This window comes from Lontra canadensis, unplaced genomic scaffold (assembly GCF_010015895.1).
Source record: "Lontra canadensis isolate GAN:19392208 unplaced genomic scaffold, GSC_riverotter_1.0 scaffold9, whole genome shotgun sequence".
NCBI classification, from domain to species: Eukaryota; Metazoa; Chordata; class Mammalia; order Carnivora; family Mustelidae; genus Lontra; species Lontra canadensis.
Window position 1 is genome coordinate 26,698,566 of NW_022631003.1, and position 14,482 is coordinate 26,713,047.

The window sequence follows — 14,482 nt, forward strand, 5'->3', positions numbered from 1 at the left end:
TCGGGGTCTTTTCTGGTTCCATACAAATTTTAGGATTGTTTGTTCTAGCTCTTTGAAAAATGCCGGTGGAATTTTGATCAGGATGGCATTGAAAGTATAAATTGCTCTAGGCGGTATAGACATTTTAACTTAATGTTTATTAAGTTAAACAATGTTTATTCTTCCTATCCATGAGCATGTAATGCTCTTCCATCTTTTTGTGTCTTCTTCAATTTCTTTCATGAGTGTTCTGTAGTTCCTCAAGTACAGATCCTTTACCTCTTTGGTTAGGTTTACTCCAAGGTATCTTATGGTTCTTGGTGCTATAGTAAGTGGAATTGATTCTCTGATTTCCCTTTGTGTATTTTCATTGTTAGTGTATAAGAAAGCAATTGATTTCTGTACATTGATTTTGTATCCTGCCACATTACTGAATTGCTGTATGAGTTCTAGTAGTTTGGGGATGGAGTCTTTTGAGTTTTCCGTATAAAGTATCATGCCATCTGCGAAGAGAGAGTTTGACTTCTTCTTTGCCAATTTGAATACATTTTATTCTTTTTGTTGTCTGATTGCTGTTGCTACGACTTCTAGTACTATGTTGAACAACAGTGGTGAGAGTGGGCATCCTTGTCTTGTTCCTGCTCTCAAAGGGAAGGCTGTCAGCTTTTTCCCATTGAGAATGATATTCGCTGTGGGTTTTTCATAGATAGATTTTATGAAGTTAAGGAATATTCCCTCTATCCCTATACTTTGAATTGTTTTAATCAGGAACCGATGCTGTATTTTGTCAAATGCTTTTTCTGCATCAATTGAGAGGACCATGTGGTTCTTCTCTCTTCTCTTACTGATTTGTTCTTTCACATTGATTGATTTGGGAATGTTGAACCACACTTGTATCCCAGGGATAAATCCTACCTGGTTATGGTGGATAATCTTTTTAATCTACCATTGAATCCTATTACCTAGGATCTTGTTGAGAATCTTGGCATTCATATTCATCAGGGATATTGGTCTAAAATTCTCCTTTTTTGATGGGGTCTTTGCCTGGTTTGGGGATCAGGGTAATGCTGGCTTCATAGAAAGAGTCTGCAAGTTTTCCTTCTGTTTCTATTTTTTGAAATAGCTTCAAGAGAATAGGTATTATTTCTTTTTTGGATATTTGGTAGAATTCCCCCCAGGGAATCTGTCAGGTCCTGGACTCTTGTCTTTGGGAGGTTTTTGATCACTGCTTCAATCTCATTACTAGATATTGGTCTATTTAGGTTGTCAATTTCTTCCTGTTTCAGTCTTGGAAGTTCATAGGTTTCTAGGAATGCTTCCATTTCTTCTAGGTTGCTTAACTTATTGGCATATAGCTGTTGGTAATAATTTCTGATGATTGTTTCTATTTCCTTGGTGTTAGTCATGACATCTCCCCTTTCATTCATGATTTTATTAATTTGGGTCCTCTCTCTTTTGGATTAGTTTGGCCACCAGTGATTTATCAATCTTATTAATTCTTTCAAAGAACAAGTTTCTAGTTTCGTTGATGTGTTGTCCTGTATCTCTAGTTTCTATCTCATTGATTTCTGCTCTAATCTTAATTATTTCCCTTCTTGTGGTTGGGGTTCACTTAGTTTGTTGTTGATTTTCCAGTTCTTTAAGGTGTAAAGAGATTTGGTGTATGTGGGATTTTTCAGTTTTTTTGAGTAAGGCTTAGATGGCTATGTATTTCCCCCTTAGGACTGCCTTTGGCATATCCCATAGGTTTTGGACTGATGTGTCTTCATTCTCATTCGTTTCCATGAATTGTTTAAGTTCTTCTTTGATTTCCTGGTTGATCCAAACATTCTTGAGCAGGATGGTCTTTAGCTTCAAAGTGTTTGAATTCCTTCTAAACTTTTTCTTGTGGTTGAGTTCCAGTTTCAAAGCACTGTGGTCTGAGAACATGCAGGGAATAGTATCAATCTTTTGGAATCAGTTGAGTCCTGATTTCTGACCCAGTATGTGGTCTGTTCTGGAGAGAGTTCTGTGTGTGCTCAAGAAGAATGAGTATTCTGTTGTTTTAGGGTGGAATGTTCTGTATATATCTATGAGGTCCATCTGGTCCAATGTGTCATTCAAAGCTCTTGTTTCTTTATTGGTTTTCTGCTTAGATGATCTATCACTGAGAGTGGCATGTTAAAATCCGCTACAATTAATGTGTTCATATCAATATGACTCTTTATTTTGCTTAACAGTTGGCTTATGTAGTTGGCTGCCCCCATATTGGGGGCATAAATATTTACAATTGTTAGATCCTCTTGGTGGATAGACCTTTAAGAATTATGCAGTGTCCTTCTGTATCTCTGACTACAGTCTTTAGTTTAAAATCTAATTTAGCTGATATGAGAATCACTATCCCAGCTTTCTTTTGAGGCCCATTGGCATGAAAGATGGTTCTCCATCCCTTCACTTTCAGTCTGCGTGTATCTTTAGGTTCCAGATGTGACTCTTATAGACAGTTTATGGAAGGGTCCTGTTGTTTATCCAATCTACAACCCTGTGCCATTTTATGGGAACATTTAGGCCGTTCACTTGAGAGTGATTATTGAAAGATAAGTTTTTATTGACATTGTGTTGCCTGAGAAGTCCTTGTTTCTATAGATTGTCTCTGCAAATTTCTGTTCTATGTCACTCTTAGGTTCTTTCTTCTTTTATAGAATCCCTCTTAATATTTATTGTAGTGCCAGCTTGGTGGTCACATACTCTTTTAAACCTTGTCGGTCTTGGAAGCTCTTTATCTCTCCATCCATTATGAATGACAGCCTTGGTGAATAAAATATTCTTGGCTGCATGTTCTTCTCATTTAGTGCCCTGAATACATCTTGCCAGCCCTTTCTGGCTTGCCAGGTTTCTGTGGACAGGTCTGACGTTACTCTGATGGACCTTCCTCTGTACATAAGGAATCTCTTTCCCCTAGCTGCCCTTATGACCACTTATCTAAAATTATGATTTGGGAATTTCACAATTAAGTGTCTGAAGGTCTTTCTAGATTCGTTGATCTTGGCGCGTATCCTTTCTGCCCCTAGGATACGAACACTTGTTCCATTCCCCAGACTAGGGAAATTTTTTTCCAGGATTTGTTCAACTATATCTTCTAGTCTTCTCTTTTTCTCTGCCCCCTCAGAGATCCCAATAATTCTGACGTTGGAACATTTCATGGCATCATTTATTTCACTAATTCTGTTTTCATGGCTTCTAAGCTGTTTGTTCCAGACCTCTGCCTGATCCTTATTTTCTATCAGTCTGTCTTCTAAATCACTAATTTGATCTTCTGCCTCGGTTACCCTAACTGTTAGAGTATTTAGATTAGATTGGATCTCACTGATAGCATTTTTTAGTACTGCCAGATCAGCCCTCACTTCTACCCTTAGAGATTCTATGTTGCCCCTAGTGGTCTTCTTCAACCTACCCATTGCCTGGATAATTGTTACCCTGAATTTCCTTTCCAACATACTGTTTATGTCCATATCCAATAGTTCTGTGGCAGAGAGCACAGTCTCTGAATTTTCCCTCTGTTGGGTGTTTCTCCTCCTAGTCATTTTTGTGAGAGGTGGTTGAGGGGATATATAGCTGAATATGTCAACCATGATCTAGGCAAGGTGCTCCCTTTCAAATGTGTACAGCATTGCATTTGGTCCTTCCAGCAAGTCCACGAAGTAATGTTGGTGTTATTTTCTCAGGGAAAAAAAAAGACGAAGAACTAGGCACGGGAAAATCAAATAGTCACCGGGATCTGTTTGAGAGAATCTTCCTGAGAAAGTGAGGAGACTTTCAAGCTCGAATTCACATTATTTTTTAACATTCCAGCATTATAACTTAAGCCCTGCTCTTTTCTTTTAATAAACTTATAATCATATATGTTTAAATTTTCATCTCTCTGAAGTTTAAGTCTGTTGTGAGAAAATGACTGAATTTTTCTTCCAAATACATAGCCAGACTTTTAACAGTATTTTATTGAAAAAGTCCAGAATTACAATTTTTATACCATTATCAGTATTGAGCACTTAAAGTTGCCAGCACAATATTGAGTGCTTTACGTTTATTATCCCTGTTCTTAGAATTACCTTCTGAAGCTGGTGCTATGACTGTATCCACTTTATAGATGCAGAAATCACAGCACGGGATCTTAGTGACGTGCCGGAGATCATGCAGCTGGAAGGTGGTAGGGTTAGGAGTCAGAATTTTAGACGTAAGTAGCCTAGCTCCAGAATTTGCACCCTGATTGCTGACTGCATTGTGGAGTTATGTAGGTTCCTTGTGCCTCTTCCTGTGGCAACTTCCAGTATTCGTGGTCTTCTGTATGCTGTCTTGAAGCTTCATCTACCTTCTTGGCCTTGACTCTGCCCATACTCTCCCTTGCTGTCATGCCTTCCTGCTGGCATTCTGGCCCAAGCAGTAGACTGGGGAACAATCCTGTCCTCTTTGTTTTGTGCTTTCCTTTCTTCAGCAAAGAGAGTGTAAGGACTATCAGTCTGATAGGCATTTTAGAAAATATGATAGAGGTGCCACAGAATACCAGAACTAAAATTACTATTTTTACCAACAACAAGAAGAGGGATAACATGTGAATCTGATCACAAGCCAAAGGCTTTTGGGGCCTATCTGTAATATTAGTTAAGTAACTACCATAGGGGCACCTGGGTGCCCCAGTCAGTTAAGCATCTGCCTTTGGCTCAAGTAATGATATTAGGGTCCTAGGACCAAGCCCCACATTGGGCTCCCTGCTCAGCAGGGAGTCTGCTTCTCCCTCTCCTTCTGCCCCTTCCCTCTTCATGTGTGTGTGATCTCTCTCTCTCTCTCTCTCTCTCTCATGTGAATAAATAAAATCTTAAAAAAAAAATACCATACCAGGCTTAACTGTCACATTAAAATATTACTAAAATTAAAAATTTGTGGTATACTAATGTTATTTTTAGAATGAAATTTCTAAATAACATGCATTAAAATATTGAGCTCTTTATAAGGAGTGGCTTATAGGAAGTTATTTCCAATTCCCTGAAACTTCTTGCTTTTTTTTTTTTTTTAAGATTTATTTATTTTAGAATGAGGGAGGTGAAGAGAGTGTGAGGGGTGGGAGGAGCAGAAGGAGAGGGAGAGAGAAGCTCAAGCAGACTCCCAGCTGAGCACAGAGCCAAATGCAGGGCTGGATCCCAGGACCCTGAGATCACAACCTGAGCTGAAACCAAGAGTCAGAAGCTTAACTGACTTAGCTGCCCAGGCACCCCAACTTTTTGCCTTTTAAAAGCTATTGTTTATCTTTTTAATTTCTTCAAATATGCCCCACCCCTCCCAAAGTTACAACATTAAAAAACATGCTATGACTGCCAAAATGGCAAAAGCCATGGCAAATTTTGGCAAAATTTGAAACAGAAATGAGATTTGAATGTTCCTTTACTGCAACTTGAAAGAGTCAGTCAGCCCATTTTTTTTGGAAAAGCCCCCTTTTAGTGTGTGCACCTTCAGCTTCAGGCCTTTTCTCACTTGAGTGTTAATCTGTTTGGTGTCTCAGTCCTCAGGAACCAGTATTACTGTGGATATTGCCGTGATGGGGGAGGCTCACGGCCTCATTACCGACCTCCTGGCAGACCCTTCACTGCCCCCCAACGTGTGCACGTCCTTGAGGGCAGTGAGCAACCTGCTCAGCACCCAGCTCACCTTCCAGGCGATTCACAAGCCCCGCATGAATCCTGCTGTTTCCTTCAGTGAGAACTATACCTGTTCTGATTCTGAGGAAAGCTCTGAAAAAGACAAGCTGACTATTCCCAAGGTAAGTGTGAATAACCTATCCCTAGAAAGGTTAAACGTCTTGTTTTGCCTTCTAGGTCTATTTCTTGTCATCCCCAGATCCAGATTCATGTCAGTGACTCAGTGGAGATGTGTTGATTGGGGACATCAAAGTAATAAAAATTTAAACATAAAGACTTGTGTCCTGATACCTTATAGCTTTCTATAAATGAAAGTTTTACCTTTTTTTTTTTTTTTTTTTTTTTTTTTTTTTAAATTCAGACTCTGAAGAGGTTTTTACTTCCATATGCCAGACTCTGTTTTGTGAGACAGGGATGTAGCCATGAGGGGTGGAGACAGGCAAAAGTCCCTGCTCCCTCTCATGTGGTTCTATTTAAAATCCCTCGCCCTCGAAAACCCCGAGATCGGCTGCTCATGATTTCTTTGTGTGATACCGTTCACAGTACCCTCCTGGGTTTCCCAAATCCAAGAAGTTTTGAACTCAAACAGTTTTAATTGATTTTGGATGACTTCAAGTAAAAGATGGCCTTAGTGATTTGTAAATCCCTTCTTTTTATGTGTAAGATGTAAGAGTATTACAAATGTAAGCTGTAGGAAATGGGATCCTACAACCAGCTTAGACCTTGCGTTAGTTGAAAATGGGTTATTTTAAAGACTGAAAAAATCAGAATTTAAGTCCTTTCCAGCGTGTCTCGCATGGTTATGTGTTTGGTAAACAGGCATCTGTCCTTTCAAGCTGGTAGTCAGTCAGGAACACCCATGACTTAGCTTTTGTGAGTCTCTTGTCTCAGGAATGTGTGTTTCACACAATTTAGTCAATTAGGTATTTACATAATTTTCTTGGAACATCTTCTCTGGGAAAGGTATGGCTAAGCATGATGTGACAGTCAAGGAATAGAGATTAACTGATTCCTTTCAGTATCAGAATAGACATGAAGTTAGTGAGATTTTTAGGCATCAGTCTTGGTATTTACAGGGCTTGACCTTTTCTCTTCCTATTGAATTACCTTCAAAGATGCGTATTCAGATCTTTAAGAAATATGGGAAACTAGTCTCTGAGCTATTCTTGAATCTCAAGGTGCCATATACCTCTCATAAGCTTTTGTTACCTTCAGGAGACCAGGATTCATCTTTGAAAAGAATGGCTCAATGATTGGTCTACTTGGGGTAAATAGTAACAAATAAAAATGGGTCAAGCTTCTACCTATTAGTACTATATTGTTGTAGTTGTATTAGAAGACTACCTTCCTTTTAATTTTTAAGTTGAAGACCCTCTTCAGAGTGCTGGTACTCATCCTGGTAAGCTCAGACTCTTGCCTCCCTGCCATTGATGCCACATATCCTGTTTAGGATATCACAGGAGAAGAAGTAGTCATGAGAGGGTTGTAGGTCAACTGACAGACTCTTCTGTTGGTACTGATGGTATTACCTTATGCCTGATGTCGAAGTCATGCTAGTCCCAAGAAAAGTGGTGCGTTTTGTGAGTTATGATCTTACCTTCAGCTCCTGGCTTTTGTTAAGTCAAGAAATTAAGATGAAATTAATAAACACTTTGGTGTGGAGACTGTCTTGCTAGAAGGTAAAAATTAATCCATGCCCCAAACAAATGACTTTTGAGAAAAAGGCTTTTGCCCATAATAACTGATATAATATATGATAAGTGTGTATATCCTATTGCACTGAGGTAACTGTAAAGTTTTCCCAAAGGTAAATGACTCTCATTCCTATAATTCCACATTACAATCATCATTTAAATGAAGATCCCGAAACGTTAATTTTATAATATTCATTCTTTTATTGAATTCCTGAGCACCCAGTTTTTAGATAGGTAACATTCAGCCACTGTAGTTTAATAAAGTCACTTCCAATTAAAAACCCAATTTCTCCCATTGTATTATATAGAAGTCAGTGATCAAAAATATGCTTGGTAATAAAATCACTCCTTCTTTCTAGCGCCTGAGAAGGAGTTTGCCTCCCGGTTTGTTGAGACGAGTTTCGTCGACTTGGACAACCACCACCTCAGCCACAGGCCTCCCCACTTTGGAGCCTGCACCTGTACGGAGGGACCGGAGTGCTAGCATCAAACTGCAGGAAGCATCTCCATCAAGGTTAGGCAATGCTCCTGTTGGTTTCACATCTCTTGGAGAAGTTATGTAAATAAATTCCTTTGTAAAGGAATTACATACATAAATCCCTTTATAAAGGAATTATATATATAAATTCCTTTAGAAAGGGATTTATGTATATAAATTTATGTATATAAATTTATGTATATAAATTTACAATTCCTTTATAAAGGGATTTATGCATATAAATTTATGTATATAAATCCCTTTATAAAGGAATTGTAAATTACAGAGGAAAGATGGCCCAACAATTTATGTTTGGCTGGAGGCCAGCTTTGAAAATGAATGCAAAGGACTCTACAGATTTAACATCAGATAATAAGCTTAAATGGTATTGCTTGGTCTTAAATATAAATGGGAACAGTGACTTGAGGTAATGCCTGCCAGTGTGACAGGATGGGAAGAGGTGAGCGAGCTCAGAGTATTGGTAAGCTAGATTTTGCCTAGACTGAGATTGATACTGAGATTCTGAAGTTGGAAGCATCCAACCTGACATTTGCAAATTGTTGTTAGAGTTTCCCCAGCCCACCAGACCTGTTATCCTAGTATTATATGAAAGGCGAAAGATCAGATCAAAAAGTAGATCATTATCCTAAGAGCACCTGGATATGTTCAAACATTTGGTAATCTAAAGTTTATTTAGTCAGAGCACAAACTGGTGCTGCCAGAAACAGGAGGTGGGGGAGGGGTGTGGAGTGTTCCAGATGGGTAAAGGGGATCAAAAGATACAAACTTCCAGCTTTAAATAATTGTCATGGGGCTATAACATCAGCATGGTAACTATAGTTAATAATATAATAATAATAATAATGATAATATAGCATTACTACTATATTGTCACCATGCTGTATCGCACATTTGAAAGTTGCTGAGAGTAATCTTAAAAGTCCCCATCACCAGAAAAAAAAATTTTTGTTAACTGTGGGGTGATGAATGCTAACTAGACTTATTTTGGTGATTACTTCATAATATGTACAAATATCGAATCACTATATTGTACACCTGAAACTAACATATCAATTATATCTCCATTTAAAAATAGAACAAACTTTATTTAGCATATTAATTAAAATTTTACAAATTGATTTCAAAGCCAGAATTACCAAAGCTAAAGGAAAGGTAGTGTTAAGATCTAGAAAGAATTTTGAAGAAAACAACATTGTGTTTGTCCTTTTCTATTTAGAATAAAAAGAGCATGCTTTATATGAATTCAGTGATTTTGAGAACATTTCCCATATGATTTTAGGTTTTTGAAACGTTTGCATCAGTTTTATTAATGACCCGATGACTGAAAAATAACCATATCTTTGTTGAACTCCATGATGCAATATTACAAGTGATTTTCTCCTAAACTTGGGCTTGAATAGAAATAAAGCACCATTTGAGATTGATTTAAACCCAAAGCATGAGTTTAATGACTGCTAACTTTTCTTTGTCATTTAAAAATATGTATAACTGGTGTCTTCCATAATAACATTGATAGTCTAATGAACCTCTAGAATCAGAAGGAAACTCAAATGATTCTTTCTTTGACGTATCAGTATAATTCCACTCCATCTGATTACCTGGGTTTTCATAAAACTTCAAATGCTACCACAGGAGAAGGTTACCTAATTTGTTTTGTGGACATTTCCTGAAGGTCAAATTATAGGTCCTTAGTGATGTTTTCCTCTAAAAATATTGGCTGTTGTCAGTGTCTACAGCAGTGAATACTCAGAGGTGATAATGGATCCTCGTTACATGTTTGTTCCTTAAGAAAATGAATTTTGTTCTCAGCATATATCTTTAGAGAGGCTGTTTTTACCAACACACCTTGCCAAGATTTCTGTCATAGAATAGTTAGTGCTCAATGATTTTCTTAAAATACAGTGACTCTGCCAAAAAATCCATTTGTGCATAAATGTCTCCTTTCTTTCTGTAATGGTTTGTTACTTCTGGTCAAATTTCATTTCTCATACTTTTTCTTCTTAGTTAAATGACATTAGGGACTGTAATAGAAATTATCATGAGGAGAATTTCAAGAACTTTTATGAGATTAACTCCCAGGGATCCTGTCATCCTGCTTGATGAAATAAATACTCATAATCAAATATTTTCAAAATAGATAAGGAAGAGCATCTAACCCCACTCATTTTCTTTGTCCAAGAAATACAGCTGTCTTGCCTGAGTATACATTTTTCCCCTGTCTAACTATTCCCTTATCTCACAGTCCTATAAATGTCCTAGTTATAAAATCTGAAAATGATGCAAATTTTCACCATTATGAAGAAAAGAAATTCATTTTGAGGAGATTTAGAGGGAAAACCGTATGTAAGTGGCAATAGTACTACCATTAAATACAGGTGGTTTTGGTTGACCCTTAGTCATGGGGAAAACAGTGGAAAGGTAGCTGCAGATTATCTCCAGCCCTGAGTGTAAACCAAAGTTAAAACCTCCACTTAGGAGACTGATTGGTAACACTATTGATTGATTTCAAAACTGATTAGAGGTTTAGCTCTTGTAGTTTTTTTCCCCTTCAACCCTTTTGTTTCTTCCTTTCCTCCTGTGTGTCTTTCTGTTGAGGACTTTGAGGACTGCAGTGATCAAAAGAACAAGAGTGGGAAGTGAAAATTAGGCACAGCCCTCAGCTTACATGCCCTTTAGTATTTAGCTGGCTGATTGACTCCTGGGTAGTTTTAACTACAGCCACGTAGAAAGGACACTAGACTAAGGATCCTTGGCCCTGCCACTCGGATATGTATGTCCTGAGAAGCAGGTCCTTGTCTGAGCCTCCGTACCCACTGCAGGGAATCCTTAGGAGAAGGGAACTGTGGCACAGTGGAGAGGTAGAAGCATTAGGTAGAAGCATACCGGTGGGTGCTTCAAAAAAAAAAAAAAAAAAAAAAAGAAAGAAATGGGCTTGAGATAAATCAAAAAGTCCGAAATAAATCATAATCTAGTCATTCCAACTCAGCTTTGGAACTGAGCCCTTTCTCTATATAATAGGCAGAAAGGAAGCCGTAAACTTGGTTGAAAAACAAACATCAACAACCAAAAACTTAGGGGATCTGGTAAGACTTTTCAGACATAGGATGAAGTTGTTACCGGTAGAACTAAGATTATCATATCTACTTTTGTGGAAGGGGATTGAGATCTTCCACAGCAGACATATAGAAAATTTTCCCTTTTTCAGAATGAGGTGACCAAGTAAAGGTTTCCCTAAGCTACTTTTGGCTATAAACCCGAATTATTACACACATATTCATGAGATCTACACAGGAATCCAAAAGGTGAGGGTCAGTACAAAGCTGAAAACTGTTGCAATGATCACAGAAAGCAATATATTCTAAAATGCCAGGAAATTATAATGCACATATACATACACGTAGACATGTATCTACATATACATAATACATTGTTATGGTTTTGTTAATATGTATTTTAATAAATTAATATTATATTAAGAAGGAATATATAATTCCCCCTGTATTTAAGGTACTCTATTGTATTTTATAAAACTTTTCAAAATTAACATATTTTAAATGTTTTTATTAAAAAAGGAATAGGCATTTTTCAGGCTAGGCTTCATAATAGAACTTTTTATGATATTAATAAATATATAAATGCAATAAAATGCAGTTAATATTTAAGATCTTTTAAAAGTCTACATAGAAAAGCAATACCTCCTCATTGTATTCTGTACTAAGAAATTAACATTCCTAGGCCACACGTATATTGCAGAAAATTTTTTTCACAGTAAATCTTATAAGTCGTTCAATCCAGCAAAAGAAGTTAAAAGGGAACCGCACTGTAAGGAAACAGTGTAGTTATCTATCCAGATTCCAAGTTTTATTTGATTTCATTGTTTCCAAATCGGAAATGCCTAGAATGAGATTTCAAGAAGGATATGAAACAAATACTATTTGTTTTCTTTATTGTATTTGGTAATTGCTGGAGTTCATTCTGTATTTCAGATGTTTTTTTTATGACTTATTTTGTAAACTAGTTAGTAGAGTAAGGAGAGAAGTTGAAGTTTTTAAGTACCTGAGTCAACAGTTGAAAAATATGAAAAGGAAAGAAGAGAAGAGAAGAAATGAGGTGTAACATATGTGTCAGAGTGTTAAATTGAACTCAACAGAGTTATAGATCTGATTCATTTCTAAATTTACTAGTAATCAGAAGATATAGGCAATAGCAAAGCACATGCTTACCATTCTGCCCTTCAAGGGGTATGAAACAGTGCAGCACCCTAAGAAAGTCCTTTTATTCCACATTAGCACATGTTCTAGCACGTATTTAACATACTGAATTCTAAGCAACACATGCATAATGTTGCTTGAGCAGGGGAAAACATTTTGGTCCTGGAACATCTTTAAATTATTCTATTGATTCACATTTTACATGACAAATATCTACCACTCATGACTCCAAAATTCCATCAATTTCAGGGTTATTTATAGTAAGCTGCACAGACAGACCAGGTACATACGTCCTGCTTATAGTGCCAGTATAAAAGTGGCAGAGTGTCACATTGTCAGACTGGACTCACACAAATCGTAGAGTTTACCCAGTGACAAATTTATTAATGTTTGAAAGCACACAGGTGTTAACAAAACATAGACCAAACATTTTTCCCATGGAGCATTCCATGATTGTCAACACGGCTTCTTGAATTCTTTTCTCCCTCAAATTTCTGTAGATTCTGTTTTAGATTTAACATAAGGTTTTGGGCAGTGCATATAGATAAATTTTGATTTGGAACACCTTCAAAAGTTATATGCCATTAATTACATGGGTGTGTAACATTCTCCTCCCCAACCTCCCATAGATCCATTAATTCCAGATTTATGTACAATAATAACCAAGGATATCCTCATAAAAGCATTTCCTAGATGAAGACTCAGTGTCCATTACCTTTCTCCCAGTAAATAGTGTCTGTGTGTTTATCAGCAGGTGCATTGTTAGCAATATTTATAAGGAGATTTGGCTTATCATCCCTTCTTGGCAGGGTATCGCCACTAAAAGAAATTGTAGGCCAAAAGCCTATTGCTAACCTTTCTTTCATAAGAAAATACTGCAAAGAATATCATCTTTGAATGATTTCATAAGCACTTAATTTTTGAATTTAGATACACCAAGAATAATAAATAGTAAAGAGTATAAAAGGAGCATCATGGCACTCATAACTAATGTAGGTTCCCTGCATCTTAACTAATACAATTGTCAAGGTTTAGAAGATCTAAGAGGAACATGATTACAGTAGTACAGTAAGAAGGGCCTGGTTCCTACTAACTGGATAAGTAGGAAAGTTCTTTCCACTTTTATCAACCCAGTATGTTTGATGCCTCAATGTTGTCTCCCTGCAGCAGAAACTGAGCTCAGATAATGTATTATTTCATTTGGAAGTAAAGTGGTCCTGTCACTGAACCTAGACCATGACTCAGATTGGCAAGCCAATTATGGAAATGGTGACTGCATTCTAGTAAGATCTTTCCCGGTAATTGACGAATAATTTATTCATTTTTCTTTCTGCTCTGTCTTCATAGTGCTGTTAGTCCCGATTCTTGGAATAACCCAGTGATGATGACCCTCACCAAAAGCAGATCCTTCACTTCAAACTATGCTGTTTCTGCAGCTAACCATGTAAACTCAAAAAAGCCAAATCGACCAGGTTAGTACTCTGTTGGGAGAAGAGTTCATACTCACTGAGTGTGCAGTCATGGAGTTAACTCTTAAGTGGTGAAACAAGATTCTGAGGGTGAATACTCAGATGTGTTCGGTTTGACTGTTCTAAAGAGACAAAGCCTCAATAACCAATTAGTTCCTTAAATTTCCACTTTATGGGATGATACAGATTCTTTCAAGGTTGCCATGCTAGATATCCTGTCTTAAACTTACTGGATGAGTAGGAAATCGGTGTCACCATTGAGGATAATCTCTGGAAGCATCATCTTATAATGTAAAAGCTAGTGATGTACTTCCGAAATTTCAGTTTTATTTTTAGTGTTTACTAAGATTATTTTTCAGGAGTATGGTATTTATTGGCGTTCACAGGAATGCTTCATTTACTTTAGGTTTTATAATTTTCTCAAAGAAACTCTTTATGTCATACATACACACACACACACACACACACACACACACACACACACATAAAGGAAAAGGTATTTAAATTTGGAGAAAATACAGTTCAGGATCTTTGAGAGCCCTTTGGAAGAGCCCACAAGTCAACAACCAAAAGACCCACCAGTACAGTGGGCAGGAGGTTTTCCTTCCCCTAAAGGCTGTTACAGAATGAAATTGGAGGTGATTTCTCCCATCCGGGATCTTGAGTCTGATTACTGCATGGAGTTTTCTACCTCGGTGTCAGTGCCGCCCATATACTTCTAAGCATCAGCTTCCCTCTTCCCTCCAGCATCCTTTATTCAACAAATATTTGTGAAGCAATCACTATCTCAGACCCTGAACTAGTTTTGGGAATATGGCAGTGATTAAGCCAGACCCACTTCCTCCTTTCACAGAATCCTCACTTACACTCTAGTAGGGAATGCAAACAGGTCGGCAGCAATTACTATAAAGTATGTTAAAGCCTGTGATGAGGAATAGAGAAAAGACTTCTAAATAATGAA

The 14,482-nt window shown here is 37.3% G+C and overlaps 1 protein-coding gene across 2 annotated transcripts in view; it reads left to right on the plus strand.

Moving 5' to 3' along the window:
• Window positions 1-14,482, plus strand: part of PDE3A (phosphodiesterase 3A) — a 316,424-nt gene that overhangs the window by 251,287 nt on the left and 50,655 nt on the right. For both annotated transcript variants that reach the window (XM_032855114.1, XM_032855115.1), the window contains exons 3-5: window positions 5,513-5,770; window positions 7,702-7,856; window positions 13,400-13,524. In XM_032855114.1, the coding sequence (XP_032711005.1) occupies window positions 5,513-5,770; window positions 7,702-7,856; window positions 13,400-13,524 (538 nt within the window). The remainder of the gene's footprint in view (window positions 1-5,512; window positions 5,771-7,701; window positions 7,857-13,399; window positions 13,525-14,482) is intronic.